The following is an 18,029-nucleotide window of genomic DNA, read 5'->3' on the forward strand; positions in this document are numbered from 1 at the left end:
CTATTATAGTCTCATGTCTTCTTAAACAGTTTTTCACTCAGTCCTCTTATGATCAGTCTGAAGCATCCCTGTATTCTGCTGTATTTCTGAACCTTTGTAGATTTCTATAGTGACTTACCTTGTTTCTTTGATTGAATGAGTGAATAAATATCCTTCTTATGAGCTGAAGACATTGAGGGATGAGATATTGATAATAACAGCCTAACACTGGTATTTTATATTTGAAGGTATAGCCCTTAATTGGTCATAGTTTTTTTCTCTTTTGTACATTATTCTTTAGTATTCAAAGTCATTTCAAATAAAGTCCTTCCGCAACTGTTGAAAGAAGTCTGCTCTAGACAGAAGGCTCTACCTCAGTTGACCTCTGAGACAGGACACAGAACATTTTTCCAAATGGGTTCTCTTAAAATTATTAAATATTTATTTTAAAATATTGCCTGTAATGGAAAATCATAATATGTGTACTTTTAAAAATATTTTACATTTGAAGTTTGCTCATAAGAAGGATACATAAAGTATATAGTGATACACAAAATTTTCAAAGGACTTTTTATCTACTACATTTTATTAACATGATGTATTTTGTTTCTTACTGTTTTGCAGGTAGATGTAAGTATAAAATTATGGAAAAATGGATTCACAGTCAATGATGATTTCAGAAGTTATTCTGATGGTGCGAGTCAGCAGTTCCTGAACTCCATCAAAAAGGGGTAAGCAGTCTTTGTAATAGAAGGATATTTTAGGCGTGTTTCATATGAAAGAACCTATTTTAATGTTCTCATACCCTTACACATTCACAGATATACTTTTTCTTTTGTAAATTCACATTTTCATAAGATGGGTTTTCTTAAGATAATCACAACTGTAATTTTGAAGAAAGTTTAGGAACATGAATTCTGATCAACCAAAATCTCAAACTAATTTACTTTGCCAAGTATTCCCTAATACCACATCTGTCTCATTTAATATTTATGTTTAGATGTTTATAATGTATCTTTAGAGTCTTTAAAGTTGTGATATTTATTATATTTATGATTCTAAGTATTATGCATACTTGGTCTAGAAAATTTTTTTAAATATTAAGAAGAACTTGAAAATCACCTATAATTTAACCACCCAGAAGTAACTGCTATTAACATTTTTGTTAAATTTTATTCTGGCTCTTTTTTTTAAGAGACCATGTCTTACTATATTGCTCAGGCTGGCCTTGAACTCCTGGGCTCAAGTGATCCTCCCACCTCAGCCTTCTGAGTAGCCAGGGCTATAGCATATACTACCATACCAGCTCATTCTGGCACTTTCTGTGCATAGATTCATTTATAATATGCTTATGATTATTTTTAAAACAATTTCGTATTTTTCATTATGAAATATTGGAATATATCTGCCTATTTTATTACAATGATGACCCAGAATTTATATATTAATATATATAGTTAGTAGTTCTTGGTAATTTAGGTTATTTTAATTTTACCACTATAAAAGATATGACTATTCTTGTATTTAAGTATTTTTTAATATGACAGCTTTGTTAAGATCTACTTAATCTACTATAAAATTCATCCCTTTAAAGGGTACAAATTCAGTATCTTTTAGTATATTCAGAGTTGTACAACCATCAGCACTATCTAATTTCAGAACATCTTCAACACCCTAAAATGAAATTTGATACTAGCAATGACTCTGCATTTCCCTTTCCCTACATCCCTACATCACCAGTAATCTACTTTCTGTCTCTGTGGATTTGCCTGTTCTAGACAAATGGAATTTAGGCATGTAAGTGAGAATATATTAGGTCATTAAATGTGAAATGTCCGAGTTCAAGTCAAAAGGGCAGTTTATTATATCTCAAACAAGAAGCAGTACAATTAATCAAAGTATGCGCCTAAACTATCGACACAGTTTAGCCATCTTAACGATAGCTTGTTTATGCCAGCACTTAAGAAGTCTAGAGAGCAAGTGGTGATGAAATCACGAAAGGCGTTTTCCACAACTTGTTTAGAATTGAATATTTTTTCCTTGCAAGAAGTGGTCCAAAGCCTAGAAAAAGTGGTAGTCAGTTGGTGCAAGTTCTGGCGAATACAGTGGACTAACAGAGAGTTTTCCAGTCCAACTGCTGTAGTTTGAGCAGCATTGTTTGTGCGACACGTGGTCGAACATTGTCTTGCAAGAGTATTGGCCTGTCTCTATTGATGAATCTCGGCTGCATAATCGCAAGCATCCTCATCATTTCATCCAGGTTGGTTGCAGTAGACATCCACTGTAATCCAATGACCAGGTTTCATGAAGCTGTAGTGGACAATACCAGTGCCAGACCACCAAACAGACACCATTAGGTTTTTTTGATGAATATGTGGTTTTGGACTGTGTTTTGGCACTTTGTCTTTATCCATTCATTGTGCCGAATACTTGAAATTGTCAAAAAGAATCCATTTTTCATCACATGTAACAATATGGTGTAGAAATAGTTCACCTTTATGTCGTGAAAGCAAAGAAAGGCAAGCTTCAAGATGATTTCTCTTCTGATGCTCGTTTAATTCATGGAGAACCCATCTATCCAGCTTCTTTACCTTGCCGATTTGTTTCCAGTGATCCATTATTGTTGGAATAATAACACCAAACCATGCCGCCAATTAACATGCAGGTTGAGGTGGATTTGCTTCCACTGTAGCTTTCAGCTCATTATTATCTGCCTTGGTCTCAGGTCATCCACATGTCTTATTTTCAAGATTAAAATCAGCAGAACAGAACTCCATCCACATAGTGTGCATTCATTAACCACATCCTTCCACAAACACTTTGTTGATACTTCGAGCTGTCTGTGCTGTGTCAGTTCCACAACAGAACTCATATTGAAAAATAACTTGAATTTTTGACTCATCCATGGCTTCACAAAAATTGCTCTAAAAAAAATTTGAAAGATAAATCACAAGCCAAAACATGCATTTGAAAGGCTAAGGATGTACCTTCACAATAGAGATAAAACAAGAGGTGTCAAAGTCAAGTGTCAGAGATATCTACTGTCAAACCAAAATTAGTACGTAAGGAAATTGTACATTTTGTTCTTTTTTTTCCAGCATATTATGGGGGTACAAAAGTTTAGGTTATGTATATTGCCCTTGCCCCCGCCCCCCAAATCAGAGCTTCAAGCGTGTCCATCACTTAGACAGTGCACATCGCATTCATTATGTATGTATACACCCATCCTCTCCGCCCCCCACATCTGCCCGACACCCAATTAATGTTATTCCTAAATGTGCTCTTAGGTGATGAGCAGTGAAACCAATTTGATGGTGAGTACATGTGGTTCTTATTTTTCCATTCCTGGGATACTTCACTTAGTAGAATGGGTTCCAGCTCTATCCAGGAAAATACAAGAGGTGCTATATCATCATTGTTTCTTATAGCTGAGTAGTACTCCATGGTATACATATACCACATTTTATTAATCTACTCATGTATTGATGGGCACTTGGGTTGTTTCCACATCTTTGCAATTGTGAATTGTGCTGCTATAAACATTCAAGTGCAGATGTCTTTTTTATAGAATGTCTTTTGTTCTTTTGGGTAGATAGATCCCCAATAATGGGATTGCTTGATCAAATGATAGGTCTACTTGTATCTGTTTAAGGTATCTCCATATTGCTTTCCACAGAGGTTGCACTAGTTTGCAGTCCCACCAGCAGTGTATGAGTGTTCCTATCTCTCCACATCCATGCCAACATTTATTGTTTTGGGACTTTTTGATAAAGGCCATTCTCACTGGAGATAAGTGATATCTCATTGTGGTTTTGATTTGTATTTCCCTGATGATTAGAGATGTTGAGCATTTTTTCGTATATTTGTTGGCCATTATTCTGTCTTCTTTTGAAAAGTTTCTGTTCATGTCCTTTGCCCACTTTTTGATAGGGTTGTTTGATTTTTTTCATGCTGATTTTCCTGAATTCTAAATAGATTCTAGTTGTCAGCCCTTTTTCGGATGTGTAGCAGGACATTTCGTTCTTTTTTTTTTTTTTGAGACAGAGTCTCACTTTGTTGCCCGGGCTAGAGTGAGTGCCGTGGCATCAGCCTAGCTCACAGCAACCTCAGACTCCTGGGCTTAAGCGATCCTACTGCCTCAGCCTCCCGAGTAGCTGGGACTACAGGCATGAGCCACCATGCCCGGCTAATTTTTTTGTATATATATTTTTAGTTGGCCAGATAATTTCTTTCTATTTTTAGTAGAGACGGGGTCTCACTCTTGCTCAGGCTGGCCTCGAACTCCTGACCTCGAGCGATCCACCCGCCTCGGCCTCCCAGAGCTAGGATTACAGGCGTGAGCCACCGCGCCCGGCCCTGACATTTCGTTCTTAATAACCTAATACTGTATGGCCTTTTGTGTCTGACATAGCATATTTTCAAGGTTCATTCATGTTATAGGTTGTATCAGTCCTTCATTCCTTTTTATTGCTAAATAGTATTCCATTGTATACCACATTTTATTTATGCATTTGTCAGTGGATAGAGATTTGGATCATTTCCACATTTTGGGCTATTAATGAGTAATGCTGCTACTATGAAAAACATGCAAGTTTTTGTGTGCTTGTGTGTTTTCAGTTTCCTCAAGTATATATCTAGCAACGGAATTGTTAACTCTATGTTTACCTTTATGAAGAATTGCCAAACTATATTCCAAAGTGGCTGCACCATTTAACATTCCCACCAGCAGTGTATGAGGGTTCCAGTTTTTCTGTATCATCACTAAAACATGTTAGTCTGGGTTTATTTTTTATTTATTATAGTCAGTGGATGTGAAGGGGTCTGTCATTATGGTTTTGATTTGAATTTCTCTAATGACCAGTGATATCGGTCGTCTTTTCATGTGCTTATTGGACGTTTGCATATCTTCTTTGGAGAAATAAATGTGTGTTCAAATCCTTTGTCCATTTTTTTTTTCCTTTGCCTATTTCTTAAATTGGGTTAGTTGCCTTTTTGTTTGGGTTTTTTTGTTTTGTTTTGTTTTGTTTTGTTTTTGAGACAGAGTCTCACTCTGTTGCCTGGGCTAGAATGCCATGGCGTCAGCCTAGCTCACAGCAACCTCAAACTCCTGGGCTCAAGCAATCCTCCTGCCTCAGCCTCCCGAGTAGCTGGGATTACAGGCATGTACCACCATGCCCGGCTAATTTTTTCTATGTATATATTTAGTTGTCCAGTTAATTTCTTTCTATTTTTAGTAGAGACAGGATCTCGCTCTTGCTCAGGCTAGTCTCAAACTCCTGAGCTCAAATGATCCACCCGCCTCGGCCTCCCAGAGTGCTAGGATTACAGGTGTGAGCCACGGTGCCCGGCCTGGTTTGTTTTTTTTTTTTTTTTTTTTTTTTGCTTTGTCAGTGCTGTTTATTCAGTGTTGTCAGAGGCATTTTTGTTCAGTTATAAGTGTTCTTTATATACTCCGAATACAAATTCCTTATCAGGTATATGATTTGCAAATGTTATCTCCCATTCTTTGAGTGCCTTTCAACCCAAATGGGGAAAAAATAATCATACTGGGTTACTGTATGTATAGAGAAAATCTAGAAGAGGCTAAAGTTTGTAAAGTGAGGGTGGGGTTACAAGGACTGCCAATTTCAAAGTTTACATGTGTTTCCGGTTTTTTTTTTAATTCTTATTTTTTCAGAAAAAGCATCCTTTATTTTTTTTTTTTTTTATTTTATTTTTTTTGAGACAGAGTGTCACTTTGTTGCCCAGGCTAGAGTGAGTGCCGTGGCGTCAGCCTCGCTCACAGCAACCTCAAACTCCTGGGCTTAAGCAATCCTCCTGCCTCAGCCTCCTGAGTAGCTGGGACTACAGGCATGTGCCACCATGCCCGGCTAATTTTTTCTATATATATTTTTAGTTGTCCAGATAGTTTATTTCTATTTTTTTTTTAGTAGAGACGGGGTCTCGCTCAGGCTGGTCTCGAACTCCTGACCTCGAGCGATCCACCCGCCTCGGCCTCCCAGAGTGCTAGGATTACAGGCGTGAGCCACCGCGCCCGGCCGAAAAAGCATCCTTTATTCAATAAAAAAAAATTTTAAACTTTCTTACTGAAGTATGATATATATAGAAAAGTATCTAGGCTGGGCACTGTGACTCACGCCTGTAATCCTAGCACTCTGGGAGGCTGAGGCAGGCAGATCGTTTGAGCTCAGGAGTTCGAGACCAGCCTGAGCAAGAGTGAGACCCCATCTCTACTAAAAAAATAGAAAGAAATTAGCTGGACAGCTAAAAATATATATGGAAAAAATTAGCTGGGCATGGTGGCACATGCCTGTAGTCCCAGCTACTCAGGAGGCTGAGGCAGGAGGATTGCTTGAGCCCAGGAGTTTGAGGTTGCTGTGAGCTAGGCTGATGCCACGGCATTCTAGCCCAGGCAACAGAGTGAGACTCTGTCTCAAAAAAAAAAAAAAAAAATCATAACATTCAACAGATATTTGTCCAAGTCCTGCTTGTACCAGGCATTATTCAAGTTCTAACTATACTACTTAAAATCTCCCCGTTAGGAACATAAAATGTGAAAGCATTTTTTAAAATTCTCATGTGTTTGATACTTTACTGTTGTCATTTCCAGAATCAATCTCTATTTTCATTTAAAAATTGAAGTGAGATCTGATTTTTATAGCACATTTTTAGTCCTGTTTGTGCACCTATAAAAATGATCAAATCGTCCAGCCTGGAAAACATAGTGAGAACTCATCTCTTTAAAAAATTGAAGTTGTTTGAATTTAGCAGTATATAGTCATCAAATATTTCATGAGCTTATTATTATTCAATGTACTACTATAAAACTCATGCTGTTTATGAATTTATGGTCTTAAAAATTACTTCATATTGTTTTTCTGGATTTTCAGTATTCATGTTATTTAATATTGTTTTAAATACATTTAGTTGTTTCACTGTAGAGAAAATTATTTGCTTATTTTTATATTTTATATTTTGATATATTATCAAGTTCTTTTTGCATACAAAATATGTTTTTCAAGGAAAGAAAAAACATTGGGAGCTTTATCATTTTGTTTCTTTGCCTTTTAAGGGAAATACCTTCAGAATTACAGGGAATTTTTAATAAAGAAGAGGTGGACGTTAAAGTTGAAGATAAGAAAAATGAAGTATGTGTCTCTACGAAGCCTGTGTTTCAGCCCTTTTCAGGACAGGGTCACAGACTGGGAAGGTGAGTGTTCCTATTAGCTGTATTTTCCATAAGCAGAGGCTGAATATTAATTCAGTCTGTCATTATTCTACCCATATACACCACATGTATAGAGCTTATTTTTCTCACTGGAAATGAGATTTTTTTATGTTAATTTTTATGAGGACTTCTAAGTCATATTTACCCTGGTGTATATTAACATCTGTTGGCATTACACTGAAAAATCATGGACGCTTTTTAGCTTTATCAAATCAAAGGGCCTGGCTTATTAAGGACAGAATTCAATGAATAAATCATCTTCTGTCTCTTGTGCCCATGATGCTACAGAGTATATATGCTAGCTTTTAAAAATTGTTTTATGGGTTTTTTAGCTTTTGAAGGTTATGATTCTATTTTATAGTTACCAGTGCTTGCAACTCTTTGTGTTCTATGATCAATGTATGAATTTTGAAGTAATAAAAATGAAAATATGCCCGATAAAATTAGTACCAATATCAAACCCTTGGGCTGAGTGTGATGGCTCATGCCTGTAATCCCAGCACTCTGGGAGGCCGAGGTGGGAGGATTGCTTGCGCCCAGGAGTCGAGGTTGCTGTGATCTAGGCTGACGCTGGGGCACTCTAGCCTCGGCAGCAGAGTGATACTCTGTCTCCAAAAATCAATATCAAAGCCTTTAGTTATTTTTAAGTTTTGCAGTTTTTATCATCTCTAACTATGCTTTATGACAGAATATGCAGAGATTAGATACGGGAAAACTTTGATTTTTATGAATTCTCATATTTTAATTATCAGGATTGATGATACATATTCATCCATATATACAAAAATATCTGCATGTGTCTTTCCAGAATGATCAGGAAATACTTCATTTGTTTTCCTTTATAATCCAGGAACTGCTCTCCATAGAGAACTTACAATTTCTTCAGAAATTTAACCTAGGCAGTAGGTAAAGATAAAGTCCATAGATCCATGAATCATCTAAAATAATCTATCCTACAAAACATTACTCAAATAATACAAGTAATAATATATTTACACAGCACTCTGCAAGCTTAAAAATTATTTGGATATGTAAATTTCATTAGACTCTTAGAACCATCATATATTGTGGACATAACTAATATATAATATCTTTATGCTATTGAGGAAACAGCTGTGACTTACAAAAATCTTCATAAAGGCTATACTTAATGTAAGTTTTTTTATAGTAATTATTTAATAATAAAGTTCTACACAGTGGAAAACCATGTATCTAACCTTGTTGTCTGAATTTTCTTAGTGCTACACCAAAAATTGTTTCTAAAGCAAAGAATATTGAAGTTGAAAATAAAAATAATTTGTCTGCTGTTCCACTGAATAACTTGGAACCCATAACTAATGTACAGATCTGGTTAGCCAACGGGAAAAGGATTGTCCAGAAATTTAACATTTCTCATAGGTGAGTCTTCCATTTCAGTATTTGTCTGATTTTTTTTTTCCAAGTTTAAATTTCACTTCTTTTTTCAATTCAGTCACCAGTTGTTTTTAAGAACTGACCAAGTGCTCTTCTACTGGGGTTTGGAAAAAGAAAAGAAAAAGCACTAACGAAGGATTTTAATAAATAGTTCTTTAAGCATAATATGTCAAGACAGTGGAAATTCTTGGACATCAATGTGGTATTTTCAGTCTGTTTTAGGGGTTTTCATTCTGGTCATTTCATTTTCCTGCTTAACTAGATATGCAATATTAAAAGAATTATTTATAATATGTTTTAAAATTAGTCACTGTCATATGCATCTGTTAAGTATAGTAAAAGAATGAAAATACAGGCCGGGCGTGGTGGCTCATGCCTATAATCCTAGCACTCTGGGAGGCTGAGGTGGGAGGACTGCTTGGGGTCAGGAGTTTGAGACCAGCGACCAGCTTGAGCAAGAGCAAGACCCTGTCTCTACTAAAAATAGGAAAAATTAGCCGGGCGTGGTAGCACATGCCTGTAGTCCCAGCTACTCAGGAGGCTGAGGTAGGAGGATCGGTTGAGCCCAGGAGTTGGAGGTTGCTCTGAGCTAGGCTGATGCCTTCGCACTCTAGCCCAGGCAACAGAGTGAGGCTCTGTCTCCAAAGGCAAAAAAAAAAAAAAAAGAATGAAAATACAGAAAAGTATTGAAAGAAATTGAAGTTAAAGTTAATATAATATAAATTCCACCCTCAGAGATAATCAATATCATCAGTTTGATACATTATTCCAGTCTTTTATTTCTTCATAAAAGTTTTTCCTGGCCAGGCATGGTGTCTCCCGCCTATACTCCTAGTGCTTTCCGAGGCTGAAGTGGGAGGATCTTGCCTGAAGACTGGACAATATAGTGAGACCCTAACTCAAAAAAAAAATTAGCCGGGCATGGTGACACCCACCTGTAGTACCGGCAACTAGGGAGGCTGAGAAGGAAGGATGGCTTGAGCCCAGGAGTTTGAGGTTATAGTGAGGTATGATTGCACCACTGCCTTCCAGCCTGGGCAACAGAGCAAGACCCGATCTGTGGGGAAAAAAGAAGCCGTATCTGCCAGGCTCTTTCTTAGTAAAGTTATTCTTTTTCCTTTTGTAAGTAATATATATTTTATGGAGAAGAACTTTGAAATTGCATAATTATCATGTTCTCACAAGACCTCAGAAAATTATTTATTTATTCCTTTATATCTGTATCTACTCATAGTTTCCAATTTTATTCAATAGGTTGTCTGCTGGGCATGGTGGCTCATGCCTGTAATCTCAGCACTTTGGGAGACTGAGGTGGGATGATTGCTCAAGCCCAGGAGTTAGAGACTAGCCTGGGCAACACAACAAGACCCCCATCTCTACAAAAAAAAACCATTAATAGGTTATAAGCTCTTCCCATCATTATTTATTTTTATTTTTCTAAAGATATAGTACACCAAATCTTAAGACAAAGGAATTAGACATTAAGAGAGAGGTCCACCCCAATCTTTACAATCTAGTGCAGTTACTTCTTGTATGTACACTTCATTATTTTGGTACTCAAATTGTCTCAGGTACAGTTAGTGAGACCTCCTTTAAACTAATTCCTGTTTCCTTTTGACATGTTCATGTAATTCTTTGAGCATTTCCTTATTTACTGGCACAAAAAATTTTTTCAGTTTCTTTCTATACTTTTCCAAAAGCCCTGGTTCTTTTTAGTGGACAGTGGTATTGAGAAGCCAGGATCTCAGTAGTAGATGTGTTAAATACTTTTTGCTTATCAGGCTACCACTGTTCCCAGACTCTTTGTGTGGGTAGTGCTAGCATTGTATGTACACACAGAAAAGAAAACTCTGTTTTAAACTATTTTAAGAAATTGAAAAGGAGGGAGGCCGGGCGCGGTGGATTGCTCGAGGTCAGGAGTTTGAGACCAGCCTGAGCAAGAGTGAGACCCCGTCTCTACTAAAAATAGAAAGAAATTATCTGTCCAACTAAAAAAAAAATATATATATATATATATGTGCATATATATATATATAAAATTAGCCGGGCGTGGTGGTGCATGCCTGTAGTCCCAGCTACTGGGGAGGCTGAGGCAGGAGGATCGCTTAAGCCCAGGAGTCTGAGGTTGCTGTGAGCTAGGCTGACGCCATGGCACTCACTCTAGCCTGGGCAACAGAGCGGGACTCTGTCTCAAAAAAAAGAAAAAAAGAAAAAAAGAAATTGAAAAGGAGGGAATACTTCCAGACTCCTGCTGTGAGGCCAGCATTACCCTAATACCAAAACCAAACAAAGACACGACATAAAGAAAACTCTACATACACATATGCATATACATATATACATATGTACATACATTTACATCTAACTCTGTATCTTTATGTATGGAAAACCATGAGTTCACATAGATAACCTCCAGTTTCAGTCCACAGGGTCTGTTCTAGTTTTCTCCTTTGCACATCTGTAACTAACTTCTCCCACAGTAAAATGCCTGGCTCCAGTTATTTTTGTTTTTATTTTTTGTATGTTTATTTTTATGGGGTTTTTTTGTTTGTTTGAGACAGAGTCTGGCTCTATTGCCCAGGCTAGAGTGCAATGGCATCATCATAATTCACTGCAACCTCAAACTCCTGATCTCAAGCTATCCTCCAGCCTCAGCCTCTCAAGTAGCTGGGACTACAGTTGCGAGCCACCATGCCTGGCTAACTTTTCTATTTGGGAGACGGGGTCTTGCTATGTTGCCCGAGCTGGTCTCAAACTCCTGGCCTCAAGTGATCCTCTAGCCTTGCCCTCCCAAAATGCTGGGATTACAGGCATTAGTCACCACGCCAGGCCACATTGTCTTAATAGTTATTGCTTTATAATAACTTACTGCTTTTTTTCTGCTTATTTTATTTGTTACCAAGAGAAGTGTGCTAAAAACTCCAACTGTGATTATGGATTTGTCTATTTCTTCTATTCTGTCAACATTTGCCTTAAATGTTTTAAAACTATATAATTAGTTAGGCCAAGCAGAGATAAAATTGTGTTTTTCTGCTTAATTCAAGTTGTAGGGGAGAAAAGACTTCTTTCCTCACCCATCACTAGGTTCATGGCTGAGACTCCTCATAACAAAAGACAGATTAACAAAAGAAAAGCATATAAATTTATTCAATATAGTTTTTACATGACGCAGTTGACTTCAAAAATGAAGACCCAAAGAAACAAGGAGAGCTGTGTATTTTATGTTAAGTTTGATGAAGAAATGGATAATTTTGGAGAAATATGACTGGAGGGTGAAGGGGCTATGATCTAATGATAATGAACTCGGGGGCACTTAGCAAGGCTTGTTTGTTCAGATTTCTTTTGGCATCTCTATGTCTCTGTACCTCTAGAATTAAGGTTTTATGACCTACTTTAAAAGTAAGGACAGAATTATTGTATGGCCTACTTTCAGGGGGGAAGGGTGAGGGGAAGGTGAGAGTAGTCTTCCCGCTTCTACTGTTTCCTCAAATATCAAGGTGCCATATTTTAGGGTAGCATGTCCTAACCTCATCAACCATTTTAGCACAATGACATATCCCTCTTAATCACTAATGCTTTTTGTGTTGAAATCTACTTTAGTATAGCTACACCACCTTCCTTAGTGTTTGCATGGTATATCTATCTGTTTATTTATCATTATCTGTATATTTAAAGGTGTCTCTTTTACTTGAGTTTTGTTTTTGTATCTAGGCTAACAGTCTTTGTTAGTTTCTTTTTGTGGTTTTGTTTTGTTTTTAGCTATTTTCTGAGCACTTTCTATGTGTTTGACTCTCTTGAGGACATTTCACTTACATTATTTATAAATGTCAAAACCACTTTAGACAACTAGAATCAGGGAACTGATTATCATGACAATAGAAGCAGCATGTGTTTGAACTGGTGTCCTGGAATGTTTTTCTGTGACCCAGATTCCTTTCAAATGAAAAGAAGGGCAAACTAAAAATATAAAAAAATGGGAGTGGGGATTTATTTTTCTGGCCTAAGCTTATTTATTTCTTTTTAGGGAAATATATTTTAATCTCAGCTTCTTAATCTAGAAAAGTACTTTCTAGATAAAGTACTTTTCAATAACAGCGAGTCACTTAGGCTTTTTTTCCGTATGTGACTGAAGCTGCCCAACAGTATTTATTGAGTGATGATTAATCAGACTTTGGTTTTTAATTTCAATTTTTAATCATATATCTTCAAGACTAAGTTTTAAAAATTGCATTGTCTTTTTACCCTATTAAAACAATTATTTTTCTTAAACTCTGTAGTGAACTTTTATTAGAGCTTATTGCCAGATCCTTCATTCAGCTACTTCCAAATATTAAAGTTCCTTATTTCAATTTACTTTTTAGTTAACTGGAAAATATTTCTGAGTAATCTTTTTTACAGAGATACACGAATGGTTGTTCATTTTGCCTATGTACAGCTTGACTGGATATAGGGAATGTTTGATTACTGATTTTTGCTGACAGTTCTTTAGATGCTTCTTCATTTTCTTATGGTGTTAGTGTTGCAGAATATTCATATTAGCTTGATTTTTTTTTTTATTCCCTTTATGAGATTTGCAAAGGAATACTGGGTACTTATAGAAATTTTTTTATTCTTAAAACACAAATTTGTTAAGCCTGTTACCTTCCAATCTTTTCCCCATCATTCTTTGTCACCTATAATAGCTTCATTTATCTAACCTTTCCATATCTTACCTGTCTTTTAAGATCACACTCAAATCTTTCTGCCTCCAGAAATATTTCTCTAATTCCTATAATCTTTGTTTTCTTGCTTTTTGTATTTATATTCATTGACATAAGCTTTAGCCTTTAATTATCCAATTTTTGTTATCGAAATACTTACACAGGATCATGTCCTGTGAGTGAGTGGCACATGGTGAATTTGAGTGAATTCATTGGATGGGAGAATTCTGTCTTAAGTGCTATGCTGTATTTCATTAATTCTGAGTTCCACATTTTTTCACATTTTAGCATCTCTGAAATGGGGATGCATCCTATAATCCATGGTTGGCCATGTGGCAATCATGACAATTGCCTTTGCCTTAGCATCTGCCTCAAACTATGCAGAACCAGTGTCAGCTGAATGAAAGACCATTCCAGAGAGAGTAATGGAGCACTTTTAAAAGAAATTCTATATCACCACCATATCTGTTGATACAGAGGGTAGGTATTATGTGGAAAAACATGTACATTGATGACTGAATCAAAAATGATTCAGAAGATCCCAGTCTGAATAATATTCAAGTGTTTGGAATAGTCCACTTAACTATTTTATTTTACTTACATTTTCCATTTTATGGAAGCACGTGAGTGATTTGGTGTTTACATGAAATTAAGTCTAAAAGTGCTATATCAGTGAACATAAAATAAAATTTTAAGTGTTAAGAAAATGCTTTGTCATAGTCTGGCTTTTTAAAAAATTTTAGTAAAACATAAAATAGTGCTGTATCTTAAAATCAGTGGCATCTCAGTTTTGAATTGATCAACCATGTGTGCACTCTTCCTCTCTAAATCTGCATGTGCATGCACACACAGGTAAGCATAACTTTGAGCTACATTCAAGATTACAGTGATTCTATTATAGTGAGTAACGGCACTATTTTCATTATACTAGCAGAAATCTCACCTGCACTGAGTTAAATTTTTCCTAGTTGGATTTTTGAAGCACATCTTGACTTGGTATTTAAGAGGTTACAGCCTGTGTCTCTGTAGGATCATTGGTTGGGCCATTTCTGTTCTATTCAGAGCTAGTTATGTAGATTTGTTAACTTCATATTATAGAAAATTTCAGATAAACAAAAGCAAAGAGAGGATATAATGATCAGCTTCCACTGAACTATCTTTATGCAAATCCTGGGCTACATATAGTTTCACATGTAAATATTTCAGAATATGTCTCTAAAAGATGAGAACAGGCCAGGCGAGGCAGCTTGTGCCTGTAGTCCTAGCTATTTGGGAGGCTGAGGCAGGAGGATCGCTTGAGCCCAGGAACGTAAGACTGTAGTTAGTAAGCAGTGATTGTGCCTGTGAGTAGCCACTGCATTGCAGTCTGAGTAACATAATGAAACTCCATCTCTTAAAAAAAAAAAAAAGAAAAGATGAGGATTCTTTAAAAACATAGCATGATACCTTCCTCATACCTACGATAATTAACAGTAATTCCTTACTATCATCAAATATCTAGGGGTCAGCCTTTAAAAGATAGCCCAAATGACCAGTTATATCATAATTTGATTGTTCTGTGTATTAACATATCCAGAAACCTTCACGTGTTCTAATTAGTTTAAATTAGCTAATTCAGTTTTTCATAAAATTATATTAATAGTTTCTGCTGTTTTACAGGGTAAGCCACATTAAAGACTTCATCGAACAATACCACGGATCTCAAAGAAGTCCTCCCTTTTCCCTGGCAACAGCTCTTCCTTTCCTCAAATTGCTAGATGAAACACTCACACTGGAAGAAGCAGCTTTACAGAATGCTGTAGTCATTCAGAGACTCCAAAAACCTTTTAGAAAACTTTCAGAGCATTGATTTTTGATAGACTAAGTGGAAAATTTGCAGAGAAATAATAGTTGTTAAGTGGGCAAACCAAAATGGGGGACAGGAAGAGTCAGATTCTCGCTGGACTTTTGGTTCACCTACTGTTTAACTCTCCAGATGAGAAGATTTTTAAGTAAGTACAGGTTAGGAGAGTAACATGTGACTGGAAAATATATTCAGTGTACTTTTTCCAAAAGGCTACTCAAAAGAAAAATATACTTATTTTCAAATACCAAGTAATCAACATAAGATATATTAAATAGCTGTGTCATTTAGAATCTAAATATGGTATAAATTAGCAAATATGTTCACAGCGTCTGTCATTCAAACATCATTCCCAAACAGGTATTTATTTAAATGTTAGCTGCCTCAGTGTTTTTAAATGACACAATACATTAAAAAATTATAAGTGACAGGTTAAAAGCATCAGTATATTTATTTTAAAACTCAGATAAGATCACAAGGTTAAAGAGACCTGGTTTTACCACAGCTATGCCTAACTTTCACAGTGTTCTTGGTTTTCATTCTGTATTGGCAAGATACACCCAAATATTAATTTGGCAACAGTATCTTAAGATGTATTTTCATTTAAGAATAAAATTGTGTGGTTTAGTACAATGGCAATATTAATCTGCCTACCCAAATTTCTACACTTTCTAAAAATGTAGATTTTTTAAAAATTACGTTCTCTCTACTATGAACCTTAGTTCATTTCCTTTTATTTTATTTTCTTTGAAAAATTGGGGATTTGTCTTTAGCTAACATTTGGGATTAGCCATGCATTTGCCACCACTCACTTAGAATCTAATGCCTGTTTGTTACATTACTAATTAACGAATATTTTTTAAATGCATCACATGAAGTATGGTTTTATATTTCAAACATCAGCGTCAACCTGTGTGTACATTAGAGCAGCCATCCCCAACCTTTTTGGCACCACAGACCGGTTTCATGGAAGACGGACGGGGATGGGTAGAATGGGGTGTGGCCTGAGGCAGGGATGTGCAGTCTGTTTCCTAACAAGCCACAGCCCAGGGGTTGAGGACCGCCACATTAAAGGATTATTTATTACATTTTGACGTCACCAAGGAAAATATGCTTTGTATCTTAGACTTCTAACTAAAACAAGTTAGACTTTAATATTTCCCTGTTAAATCCCCTTGCCTGAAAATAAGTTTAAGAAGCTTTTTTGCAAAGGATCTATTCAATCAGATTTAAAGTAAAGTATACATTGAGTGTCCCAAGTCCCACAGCAGCAGTAATGTTCATAGGGTACAAGTTTAAAATATTCATTTAAATATAACTTCCAAAACATAAACAGATTTAGAGAGAAAAGAGGCATTGTTTTCCATTTTTTGAAAATATCTTACTTTCTGACTTGAAGACAGATGGATTCTCATATCTGCTTCTGCGTTCACTGTACTGCAATATTACACATCATGTAGCCTCTGGAAAATACTACTGCATATTCATGAGAGAATGAAAAAGAAGCAGATAACACCTTAGTGTGATTATGAGAAGAGGTTTGACTTTGAAGACTCCCTGAAGGGATCTCAGGGACCCACCCCCAGGGATCTCTTGCCCACATTTTGAGAACCAGTCTTAAAAAGCAATGGTTCACAATGATTCTCAAGCCTTAGTGTAAGAATCACTTGGGAAGCTTTAAAAAATGCCTATTCCTGTCACCTACCGTAAACATTCATTGTATCTGGGATGGGTGCTGGATCTGCATTTTTAATCTCAAGTGATTCTTAGGAATGTGGTAGAAGTACCATTCTTCAGGAAATCCTGTGTGAAGCTGTTATCCTTGTCCCCCACAGCTTGCTCCTAGAGAGGCTTCTGCCTGTTAATGCTGAACTAATCATGACATAAACCTGTGCTTTATAGCACAGCTGAGACAAGGCTGGAACATTTAATTAAGGTTTTTACTAAAGGCTCAGGAATAACAAGGGAAATATGTACGTAACTAGATGACCTATCTTTTGTTGGTGGTCTGTTTTCCTAGCTCTCAGCCATCCATGTGGCAGAGGTCTGTGTTTTTATAAGAAAGAGAGGGAGGACACAAGGGAGCCTTTTCCTTTTGTCCTTTATTCTCAGAAATAAACAGGTACATAATTTGAAAATAAATATTTATTGTCGGTAATGTTTACAAATGAGATGGTAAAATCAATGCACTTATCTTTCAGATATAAAAAGTAACTTATGATTGTTAATATGTTCAAGAATCTTTAAGAAAATGTTTCATATAGGCCTATCATGTAGCATTTTCATTTACGTAATTATAATATATGATTTTTTATGTATTTCTGTAAGGGACCTCTCACTGGGAATGTTTCTTATATACCTATAGAAAAGCCTCCACATGGGGTGCAGTAGCTAACACTTAAAATCCCAGCACTTTGGGAGGACAAGGCCAGAGGGTCACTTGAGGCCACGAGTTTGAGACCAGCCTAGGCAACATAGCAATCCCATCTCTACAAAAAAAAATATTTTAATTAACTGGGTATGATGGCATGCACCTGTAGTCCCAGCTACTCAGGAGGCTGCACTCCAGTCTGGGTAACAGAGCAAGACCATGTCTCTAAAGAAAAAAAAAAGCCTCCTTGGTGGATTTTCCAGTTTTTAATTATTTAACCATTGGAGGATCTCTTGTGTATACATGTAAAACACACCCCAGTGAGAGATTCCTATAGAGAAAGACCTGTAATCAGCAATAACCTTCATTTTTTAACTCTGAAAATTTTTGTTAATGTGCATAATATTCTCGAAGGTTTTCTAAATGAGAATCATCGATAAAGCTTTTTACCTGAAAGTTTAAAAGTTGTAAAGTTGTTAGTTAAATGTGTAAAAT

General features: G+C 36.3%; 1 protein-coding gene and 1 non-coding gene across 5 annotated transcripts in view; one reads left to right on the top strand and one right to left on the bottom strand.

Moving 5' to 3' along the window:
• UBXN2A (UBX domain protein 2A) overlaps positions 1–17,103 on the top strand; it is a 36,679-nt gene extending 19,576 nt beyond the window's left edge. For 2 of the 4 annotated variants that reach the window (XM_045549128.1, XM_045549129.1), the window contains 4 exons: positions 604–710; positions 7,052–7,189; positions 8,447–8,605; positions 14,980–17,103. In XM_045549128.1, the coding sequence (XP_045405084.1) occupies positions 604–710; positions 7,052–7,189; positions 8,447–8,605; positions 14,980–15,169 (594 nt within the window). In that variant the 3' untranslated portion in view covers positions 15,170–17,103. Of the gene's footprint in view, positions 1–603; positions 711–7,051; positions 7,190–8,446; positions 8,606–13,608; positions 13,801–14,979 lie in introns of all 4 variants that reach the window. The other 2 variants (XR_006734627.1, XR_006734628.1) reach the window with 2 other exon arrangements.
• On the bottom strand, positions 10,064–10,203 carry LOC123637667. The gene has a single exon (XR_006735015.1). It is a non-coding gene; the product is annotated as a small nucleolar RNA SNORA81 (small nucleolar RNA).
• Positions 17,104–18,029: the final 926 nt, after the last annotated feature.

The sequence above is a fragment of the Lemur catta genome, chromosome 4, assembly GCF_020740605.2.
Source record: "Lemur catta isolate mLemCat1 chromosome 4, mLemCat1.pri, whole genome shotgun sequence".
Lineage (NCBI taxonomy): Eukaryota > Metazoa > Chordata > Mammalia > Primates > Lemuridae > Lemur > Lemur catta.